An 11,219-nucleotide genomic window follows, 5' to 3' on the forward strand; every position below is an offset into this window, starting at 1 on the left:
CACGAGAATGCCACCTACTGGAGAAAATAGCAGTATTGATATATTTTTGAAACTCGTGGTTGAAGACATCAAGAAGATTAACACTAAAGTGAATAGAATACCCCCTAATTTGACATATGATGACATACTGGCAATACAGAACCTAAGAGAATACGTCCCTTGTGATTAAGCCCTCAGACAAGGGGGGCAACACCGTGGTGATGAATAGTGAACAATACCGTGATATGTGTATTGAGTTACTGTCTGATAGGACAACTTATGAGATCTTAGCACGTGATCCTAGCCCCGAATATCTGTTGTCTCTTAAAGAGATTGTCTTTGAAGCTAAACGGAAATGTCTTATCTCGTCTAACGAAATGGCTTTTCTTCTGCCAAAGCATCCACTGACTGCGACATTTTATGCAAATCCTAAGATACACAAAGGATACCCCCCATTAAAAGGGAGGCCCATAGTGTCCGGCATAGATGCACTATGCCAGAACAGTAGTGTATATCTTGATCAAGTCCTGAGGGATTTTGTAACGGCTCTTCCATCATATCTTAGGGACACCACGGATCTTCTCAAAAAGTTGGAGGGCATCAGTGTTGAACCAGGCACTATCCTGGTGTCAATTGATGTGGAAGCCTTATATTCCAGTATACCTCATGAACAGGGCATTATGGCAGTCAGATATTATTTGAGCACCAGAGGTAGGCACCTAATGCCACATAATGAGTTTGTACTGGATTTATTGCAGTTTGTCCTTAGACATAATTTTTTCCTCTTTGGGGGGAGGTACTACCACCAGCTCAGGGGCACGGCTATGGGTAGCCCTTGCGCACCCACTTATGCCAACTTGCTCCTGGGCTGGTGGGAGGATACCGTGGTGTTCAGGGACGAGGATGTCATCTGGGGCCCCAATATTCAATTTTGGGGCCGTTATATTGATGACATCCTCGTCCTATGGAGAGGGAGCAAAGATGACTTTGTAACATTTGTTGATCATCTTAATGACAATGGACTTGGCCTTAAGTTTACGTATGAGATAGGGGGCCAAAAAATCGCCTTCCTTGATGTGTCCATCTCTATACAGTCAGATGGCCAAATAAAAACATCAATTTTCTGTAAACCTACGGCCACTAATAGTCTCTTGAGATGGGAGAGTTATCATCCTGCCCCGCAAAAACGAGGCATCCCCAAGGGCCAGTTCCTTCGATTAAGAAGGAACTGTTCAGGGATAGCTGATTTTCGTAACAAGGCGAGAGATCTCACCAATAGATTTAGAGATCGGGGGTATCCAGGACAAGTAATCAGAAGAGCATACCATAATGCACTCAGTACTGATAGGACATCTCTCTTGATGACGAAAAAAGCACAGGATTCTGAGAATCTCACAAGATTAATAGGCACATATGATGACCAAAACCCCAAGGTTATGCAGATACTTAGAAAGCACTGGAACATACTGAGGAGTGACTCTGACATTGCAAAATGGATAACACCTAGACCGTCAGTGACTTACAGGAGAGGGAAATCCATAAAAGACCAGCTGGTTAATAGCCACTATGCCCCCCCCCGAAAAAAAAAAGGGGACATGGTTGGACAATAGATCGAAAGGGACTTTTAGGTGCGGACACTGTAGCTATTGCCGGTTTGTAACACCCTCCAATACATTTACGAGTACAGTTACGAATAGAACATACAACAATAAACATTTTGCAAATTGTAGGACGGTCGGTGTCATCTATTTATGCACGTGTACCTGCCCATTGAATTACATCGGCAAAACCAAAAGGCAGTTTAAAGTGCGTATTGGTGAACATCTCGGCGATATACGCAATAAGAGAGATACACCGATTGCGCGTCATGTTAATATGCACCATGGGGGAGATTTGGGATCTATTATGTTTAGGACAATTGAAGTAGTGGAACCCTCAGTTCGTCAAGGAGATTGGGACAAAAAAATTTTGCAAAGAGAATCAAGGTGGATATTCTGGCTGGATACAGTCCACCCTAAAGGACTTAATGAGCAATTGACCTTTTCAAGCTTCATTTAACTATGTTTGGTGTTGATATATTACCTATGCGAGAAAACAATATAGCCAGTTACCTATGAGTAGGTGGTCATTGATTCCAGAGGGTAGGAGTACCCCTGGATATGTACATCCATGATTTATTGGGAGTGCATTAGATTGTATAGGCTAATGTATGGGCAAGAATAATTATAAGTTAATATATGTATTTGATAAAGCTCCCAAGATCTGATAGTGCGGGTATATCCACTCTTATATTTAGTTAGCCATCGTTATTAGACAGTGGTGGCCATTGAAAGTGGTCAGTTATATATGGTTGATATTTGGCGCGCATCTGCGCAGTAGACCAGAGTGAGAGATGAGTCAGTTGGGCATTTGATGTCGTTTAACAGAAGATGACTCTGCGGCTGCGCACTAGGTGGAACGCAGATGCGTTCCACACATATGTGTCATCATCATAAAGGGCAGCGATCTCGCGGCTGCGCAATAGGTGGAGCGCAGATGCGTTCCATACATGACGTGTTACATCATCACATAGGGCAGCGTCAGACCCGGAAATAGCACAGCACGTGTGTAATGGAGCTTGAATAGACGGGACGCCAAGCCTAATGAAGGTGGGTGGAGATTACACCATCCCATCCTATAAAAATGAGTGGATTACATAGCGCTGAGCACAGACTTTTGCCAGACAGAACTAACATGTCTGTCTATAGCTCTATGACCTATTAAGGACTCCGAATCTGTAGGTCCCCTGATGAACCCCCTTGAATGACGGGGGAGAAACGCGTTGGGACAGTAATGAGCCGATGCATTTGCATGGCTGCCTGAAGGGAACACCCAGGAATTATGAGCTAAGTGATGATTATGAGCTATATATTTATGACATATGAATCAGTGTGTGTCATGTATGAAGCACTTTATTTATTTATGTTCCTCTGCCCATATGGAGATATACGTACACATTGTTTGGCCTACTAAGGGGATCTAGACTATTGTAGTCATATATCTATGGAGATAGAATATATGGGTAGAAAAATCAGTATCAATACAACTTATATATCTACCTATATCATCCAGAAAGGCAGCCTTGAGTTAATTTAGCAAAAAGGCACATTATTAGATGGTGACACCAATCTATAGCCCATGGTGTACACTATAGGCTTCAGTCTCCAGAGCTATTATAGTGGTGGGAGTGCATAGCAAGGAACATATATAGAGGGATATTCATTGTGTTTTTACATTGTGTCTTGATGGATCTAACTTGATCCATATTTATATGTCTTTTGTCTGTGATTATTAGTTTATTAGGGATAACCCAGGGATAGGAGGGACAGCCGTCGTTGAGTGGGGGCGCCATATCGCATACAGGGTGCCAACCTCCGCTGTCAGGAAGGATAACAGATTCCAGGGCCAATTAGGGCTAGTTGAGGCATTGTGTATCCAGAAAGGTATTAGCCTTATTTTTGTTGTTTTTGATTATTTCATATTTTGATAATTTTTTATTATTGCTTTAAATATTTTTTCTCCTTCGCCTCATTGGGGGACACAGGACCATGGGTTATGCTGCTGTCACTAGGAGGCTGACACTAAGCTGAGACAAAAAAAGGTTAGCTCCTCCCCTGCAGTATACACCCTCGTACTGGCTTCCAGACACCCAGTTCAAGCTTAGTGTCCGTAGGAGGCACACTGATTTTTATTCTCACGGATTTTTTCTTTTTAATCCATTCCGGACGAAGGGGGCGACTGATTCTTTCGAGGTCCGATCTCCCCCGAACCAACAACAGGCGAGCACGGGAGTTTCACCTCTCCGTATCCTCTCCTGCGACGTGGGAGCCACTGCCTGAGCTGACCATTTTTGGGCGACGGGTTTTTCCCCTAAAAGGGGCGCCGATCTCCCCATGTTGTACAGAGGAGCACTGGTGTTTTACCTCCAGTATCCTCCTCTGCAGCCAGGCCTTTTTATTGCCGGACATCTGCCCTGTCCACCAGGTTCTACCCTCGGCTGTACAGTGGCCCTATCCCCGTGGCGTCCGCGCAGACCACACTGCATCACCAATGTTACGTGTGACTCAGGTGGTGGACGGTTCCTCTCCACTCCCCTATCTGGGGCTGGTGGATGGAGGCTTCCCATCCCCTGCACCGTCCCAGCCATCCTAAGGCTCCTCTCACCTCCTCGGGTAAGTGTCTCGTGGGGGATGGGGGGGGGTCGCCGGCGGTCCGGAGGGCTCCTCCTAAGCAGGGCACATTAGGGGCTGTAGCGCACTATCGGTGGCCTGTAACGTCGGCACTTTGCGGCCGCGCGCCGGGCCGAGGCCGCAAATTTAGCTCCCGGCTTCGGCCTAGCCGCTGGTCGCTGCCGATAGGCTCCGCCCACTCCTGCGCGTCATCGGCGGCGCCGCCCCTGGTCCCTGGCGCTTCTCGCAGCCGACGAGATCTCCTTCCTGATCTCGGCGGCCATCTTCACACTACATGCTGCAGCTCCTGCTCGGATGCACCTCGGTGTCACAGCGCCCACGTGCAGCCAGTTTCCTATCTCAGGCTTCTCAGTTCGGCTTCCCAGGACAGCGGGACACAGGACCGGGGTAAGGAGACATCGTCAGCTTCTTCCCTGCAGCGTCTCCCTCTGCTTCCCAGGCCAGTTTATAGTCCCTGTGGCCTCTTTCTGCATTAGAATCATGTCGCAGTCAAGGTCTAAAAAACTATCTAAAGTACATACGACCTTTTTTTCTGCGTGTACCTCCTGCCAGGCCCCACTTCCTAAGCCTCAAAGTTCTCCCCTCTGCTCTGCCTGCGATGCCCCATGTGCCCAGGAGCCCTCCACCGCCACTGACTCTGGCGTACCTAGCCCCCCCCCCCCGTACGTCGCTTCACTCTCGCAGTCCGTGGATTTTTTAGCCAACGCCATCAAATCCATTCAAAATCCTCCCGGGGTTCGGGGTAATCCGCTACAGGCGTTAGGAGATCCCTTCATAGCAGGGGAATCGTCGGCCAGCAGGGGCCGCTCTCCACTTAAAGAGGCTCGGTCATCCAGAAAACGGATTCGCACTACCTCTCCTGGGCGCTCTCCTCGCCGCTCAGACTCTGCCAGCTCCACCTCTCGCTCACCCTCTTTGGGGGCTCACAGCGTTCACGACTCTGAACATGAGTCCGAGGTATCATTGGACCCGGAGGCTCCGGAGTTCAGAGCTACGGTTGACTCCCTCATTGTAGCTGTCAATCACACACTCAAGGTGGATGATGACGCTAATTCCGCTCCGGAACACGCGGTCTCTTTTACCAGATCCAAACGTTCCCACAAATCTTTTGCCTCTCATCCAGCTTTTCTGGATATAGTCAGGCGTCACAGGGAGCATCCAGATAAGCGTTTCACGGGTAAGAAGGACCTGGTATCAAAGTATCCCTTTTCAGCGGATCTCGTGAAAGACTGGACGGATCCCCCTTTAGTAGATCCGCCGGTCTCACGCCTAGCTTCCAAAACGCTTCTTTCAGTTCCGGAGGGCGCTTCAATTAAGAGTCCCACTGAACGCCAGCTAGACTCTCTAGCTCGTTCAGTGTATGAAGCCTCTGGCTCTTCCCTGGCCCCCTCCTTCGCCGCGGCTTGGGTGACCAAGGCTATGGTTTCCTGGGCGGATGCTCTAGCGAAATCCATTAATGAACAGGACCTCCCGTCTGAGATGGCAGACCTAGCCAAGCAGTTAGCCATGGCTAGCGATTACGTGATGTTCGCTTCCCTCGACGCGGCGAATTGCGCAGCATCGGCGGCTTCCAACGCCATTGCTATCAGAAGGGCTCTTTGGCTCAGGGAGTGGCGCGCAGACTCCTCCTCTAAGAAATCTCTGATCTCCCTCCCTTTTCAAAGCGGGCGTCTTTTCGGCGAAAAGCTTGACCAGCTTATTTCCGACGCCACAGGGGGAAAGAGCAAGTTCCTTCCCCAACAGAGGCCCAAGGCGGCTTTCCAGCGCCAGCCTTACTTTCGTTTTCGGCCTTTTCGTACCAGCCCAGCCTGGTCCAATCCCTCCGGGCTTTCCAGATCAGACCGTTCCTCTCGCACTGACAGAGACACTCGTCCCTCCTTCAGGCCGAATCCTTCCTGGCGCGGGAAACCGAGGCAGCCCAGAACCCGAGGTTCCAGACCTCCCAGATTCCCGTCTCAATGACTCGGGAACGGTGCCAGTCGATACCATCAGAATAGGAGGACGCCTACTCTTTTTTTTTTCAGCAAGCCTGGCTCTCCGTCGTGCACGACGAATGGGTCAGGGATCTGGTATCGTCTGGCTACAAGATAGAGTTCTCCTCTCCTCCTCCAACTCGGTTTTTCCCCTCTCGTCTTCCCAGTTCGGCAACTCAGACTCGCGCCCTTCTTTGCGCCATTCACATCCTCCGCCAGAGCGGGGTCATTGTCCCGGTCCCGGAACACGAGAGGTTCAAAGGTTTCTACTCAAACCTCTTCGTCGTGCCAAAGAAGGACGGAAAAGTGCGGCCCATTCTGGATCTGAAGCTCCTGAACAAGTGCGTAAGAGTCTGGCACTTCAGGATGGAATCGCTCAGATCGGTCATCTCTTCGATGGAAAGAGGGGAATTTCTGGCCTCGATAGACATCAAAGATGCCTATCTTCACATCCCGATTTTCCCGTCTCATCAGAGGTTCCTCCGCTTTGCCATTCTGGAGGATCACTTCCAGTTCACGGCCTTACCCTTCGGTCTCGCCACGGCGCCCAGGGTATTTACCAAGGTCATGGCGGCTGTCATGGCCATCCTTCATTCTCGAGGAGTCGTCGTGTTACCTTACTTAGACGATCTCCTCATAAAGGGCCCGTCTTTTCAAGCCTGCGAGTCCAGCGTCCACATTACCTTGGATTCTCTTTCGCGCCTAGGTTGGTTGATCAACTGGGACAAGTCCTCTCCCGTTCCTGCCCGTCGGATCTCCTTTCTGGGAATGATCCTGGACACTTCGAGGGGGCTGGTCTTGCTTCCTCGGTCCAAGGCCCAAGCACTTCAGCAAGGAGCCCAAACGCTCTGTCATCCTCGCCCGCGAACCATTCGGTTCGCCATGAAGATCCTGGGAAAGATGGTTGCAGCAATCAAAGCAGTTCCTTTTGCTCAACTCCATCTCCGTCCCTTGCAACAGGCTTTGCTGGACAACTGGGACAGGAGTATCTCTTCTCTCGACCGCCCTTGTCCCCTGTCCCCGCGGGTCAGACAATCTCTCGTATGGTGGACCCTGGGCCCATCTCTTCTCCGGGGGAAGTCCTTCCTCCCGATCCGCTGGTTAGTGGTAACTACCGACGCCAGTCTTCTTGGCTGGGGGGCGGTGTTCCTCCACCACTCTGCCCAGGGCCTCTGGACAGTTCGGGAATCCAAACTTCCCATCAACATCCTGGAGATTCGTGCTATCAGACTTGCTCTGAGTCGCTTTCACCCCCTGCTCGCGGGTCACCCAGTACGAGTCCAATCCGACAACGTCACGGCGGTGGCTTACATCAACCACCAGGGGGGTACCCGCAGCAGGGCGGCGATGCAGGAAGTCTCCCTCATCCTTCGTAGGCCGAAACCAACCATTCCATCATCTCTGCGGTGTACATTCCGGGAGTCGAGAATTGGGCGGCGGACTTCCTGAGCCGCCAGGGCCTTGCCTCGGGGGAGTGGGAACTCCACCCAGAGGTTTTTCACCAGATCTGTCTTCGCTGGGGGACCCCGGACGTGGATCTGATGGCGTCCAGATTGAACGCCAAAGTCCACAACTTCATTGCTCGATCTCGGGATCCCCAGGCCATAGGAGTGGACGCGCTGATTTCTCCGTGGCATCATTTTCAGCTCCCATACGTGTTCCCTCCCCTTCCCTTACTGCCGAAGGTGATCCGAAAGATCAAGACGGAGGGAGTTCCAGTCATTCTGGTCGCCCCAGACTGGCCTCGTCGCGCTTGGTACGCGGAGCTCGTTCAGCTCGTAGCCGATGTTCCCTTGCGGTTGCCAGACCGCCCAGACCTGCTTCGCCAAGGACCGATTTACCATCAGAGCTCAGGGGCCCTACGTTTAACGGCGTGGCTGTTGAAACCTGGGTTCTAACTCGTGCCGGTTTCTCTCAGCAGGTCATCCCCACCATGTTAAGTGCTCGCAAGGCGTCTTCCGCCTCCATCTACCACCGCGTCTGGAAATCCTTCTTCTCATGGTGTAGGCTCCGGGGTCTCCCTCCTCTTGTTTTCTCTATCCCTTGCATCTTGAATTTCCTTCAGGCTGGTCTGGACTCCGGTTTGGCCCTGAGTTCCCTCAAAGGTCAGATCTCAGCGTTATCCGTACTTTTCCAGCGTAGGATCGCCACCAACCTTCAGGTCAAGACTTTCATCCAGGGAGTCTCCCATGTGGTTCCTCCCTACAGGATGCCGCTGGAGTCCTGGGATCTCAACTTGGTCCTAGGGGTCCTTCAGGAACCTCCGTTCGAACCCCTTCAAGACGTTCCGCTCTCGGTCCTCTCTTGGAAGGTTGCCTTCCTGGTAGCGGTGACGTCCATCAGAAGGGTTTCAGAGCTCGCCGCTTTATCCTGCCGGGCTCCTTTCCTTGCCTTTCATCAGGACAAGGTAGTCCTACGTCCTTCTCCGGCGTTTCTTCCAAAGGTGGTCTCTTCTTTCCACCTCAATGAGGACATCATTCTTCCCTCCTTTTGCCCACAGCCCAAAAATAGAGTCGAGAAGGCTCTCCATACTCTGGACGTGGTTAGGGCCCTCAGGAGGTACATCTCCAGAACGGCTCACTTCAGAAAATCGGACGCCCTTTTCGTGCTCCCGGAGGGTCACAGAAAGGGTTTGGCTGCGTCTAAATCCACGATAGCCAGATGGATTCGATCTGCTATCCAGGAATCCTATCGGGTCAGAGGCAGTCCTATCCCGGCGGGGATTAGAGCTCATTCCACTCGGTCGATGGGTGCTTCCTGGGCCATCCGGCACCAGGCTACAGCGGAGCAGGTTTGCAAGGCTGCAACGTGGTCTAGCCTGCATACCTTCACGAAACATTACAATGTCCACATTCACTCCTCTGCGGACGCGGCCCTTGGCAGGCGTATCCTGCAAGCGGCCGTTGCGCACCTGTAGTCAGATGGTACACGGAGGTATTTGGTTGTATTGTTTCCCTCCCAGGGACTGCTTTGGGACGTCCCATGGTCCTGTGTCCCCCAATGAGGCGAAGGAGAAATAGGGATTTTTGTGTGTACTCACCGTAAAATCCTTTTCTCCGAGCCACTCATTGGGGGACACAGCACCCACCCTGGTGGCCTTTTCGGCTCGTGATCTTGTTTTTGGTCTTGACTGTTTGACATGTTATATTCTAATGTTACTTGTTATATTGTTTCTATCCTACTGCTTTTGCACTGAACTGGGTGTCTGGAAGCCAGTACGAGGGTGTATACTGCAGGGGAGGAGCTAACCTTTTTTTGTCTCAGCTTAGTGTCAGCCTCCTAATGACAGCAGCATAACCCATGGTCCTGTGTCCCCCAATGAGTGGCTCGGAGAAAAGGATTTTACGGTGAGTACACACAAAAATCCCTATTTTCATTTTTTCTGCTTGGTTTTTCTATTTGGTTTTTCTATCTGGTTTTTCTGGCATTATAAAAACTCCATAGAGGGTACCTTTTGAAATTAACTTTATCCCTATCCTTGGGGGGTTCCCTAGAGGGATGTACTTTTTATCTCACTTTATATATATTTTTGGTATTATACGTAATTATTAATAAAGATTGATGATTTTAGGGGTAGGATTTGGTCTTTTTTCAGTTAGAGCAGAAATGGCAAGGATTCCCACACCCCCCTCTCCCCACAAGAAAATACAAAAAGTAATCAAAACATCATGTCTACCCCCAAAAGGTATCTATGAAAAGTCGTCTCTCTATGTAAAAACAAAGTGCTCCATTGATGAAAGGATGGTAGGAAAGTCTGCGCACCCGTCTGAAGGTCTGAGACTTTAGGTGAACCAAGAAAAAAAACATGGAGGAAAGGGGATTACGGTGTCGAAATCGTCAATAGTTGGCCAATACAGTGCCAGTTAAGAACAGTCGCAACTCCTATACACCAAAATATCCTGCAAACGGGTTTCAGGCTATAGTCTTTATGCAATAACCGTAGTCTGAAACTCATTTGCTAGATATAGGATGTATAATATATATTTTTTTCCCACCACTTCATTAACAATTTTAAGTTTGGCATCGTATACTGTGTTGCCAGATTACTTTTACTGTACAATGATTATTAAAAATACCCCGAAAAACATGGAATTGTGCTCTGTTTGCCCTTTGCTTGTTTGTAATTACCGTAATCTAAAACTTTTATTATTTTTTTTAAAGGGGATAAAGCCTCCCATATGACTGAATTAAACAATGTTGTTTTTTTGAATGCTTTATTAAAAAAAGTTAATCTTTTGTAATATATTATATTACCGTAAATTATATATTTTTTCTTACTAGAAACCTAATCTGTCTTGTCCTTCGCAGGTGTCCCACAGCACCCCCCTATACAGCTGTGACTTCATGAAATGCTGAATCTGAAACGGACGGATCGGCACCTGCTTCACTTACCCAAAAAACAAGGATGGGTGGAGCTTCCATTTTGGAAATTTAGATATTTAATCCTGTTTTAAAGGAGGTTTTTTTGTTGTTTTTTTGTTGGACGTGATTTTCAAACGTCAAGGAGCCGGCGGTCAGGAGGACCTGTTCCTTTAATGTTTGAATTAAATAAAGAAGAAAAACATACTGATGCTGTAAAACAAAAGGGGTATAAATGCTGAATGTTATTTATATTTTGTTTGTGTGCATTTTGCACTGCATTTATTGATGTACAGCACATGCAAAATAAACAGAGAAAGTGTCATATGTCTACGAGCTTTAGTCACCGGCCAGTGGAAAATACTCAAAACCACTCCAATGTCTAAATGAAAGCTGTCTCCTTGAAGGATGGATCCTGTGGGTATCTCATAAATGTACAAAATTAAAATATCCCATTACGCCCTTCATGACTTACACATTGATCATAGTGCAGGTGTATGGAGAAGAACTTGCTGCACACAGGACAGGTGATGGCTGTTATACATCCATCATCTGTCTCGAACAGCAGCAACAGGAGCGAACTCTGATCAGATTTTTAACCACTTTATATATTATTGTCAGTTCTTAAGTGGTGCGATTCCCAACTGTGGTGTCCAGGTGCTCATCAGTTTCCCTGCAA

At 48.9% G+C, this 11,219-nt stretch overlaps 1 protein-coding gene across 2 annotated transcripts in view; it reads left to right on the forward strand.

Moving 5' to 3' along the window:
* The window catches only part of PATL2 (PAT1 homolog 2), a 53,711-nt gene extending 42,844 nt beyond the window's left edge, over window positions 1-10,867 (forward strand). For both annotated transcript variants that reach the window (XM_077293926.1, XM_077293927.1), the window contains exon 20: window positions 10,490-10,867. In XM_077293926.1, the coding sequence (XP_077150041.1) occupies window positions 10,490-10,529 (40 nt within the window). In that variant the 3' untranslated portion in view covers window positions 10,530-10,867. The remainder of the gene's footprint in view (window positions 1-10,489) is intronic.
* Window positions 10,868-11,219: the final 352 nt, after the last annotated feature.

This window comes from Ranitomeya variabilis, chromosome 3 (assembly GCF_051348905.1).
Source record: "Ranitomeya variabilis isolate aRanVar5 chromosome 3, aRanVar5.hap1, whole genome shotgun sequence".
Taxonomy (NCBI): Eukaryota; Metazoa; Chordata; class Amphibia; order Anura; family Dendrobatidae; genus Ranitomeya; species Ranitomeya variabilis.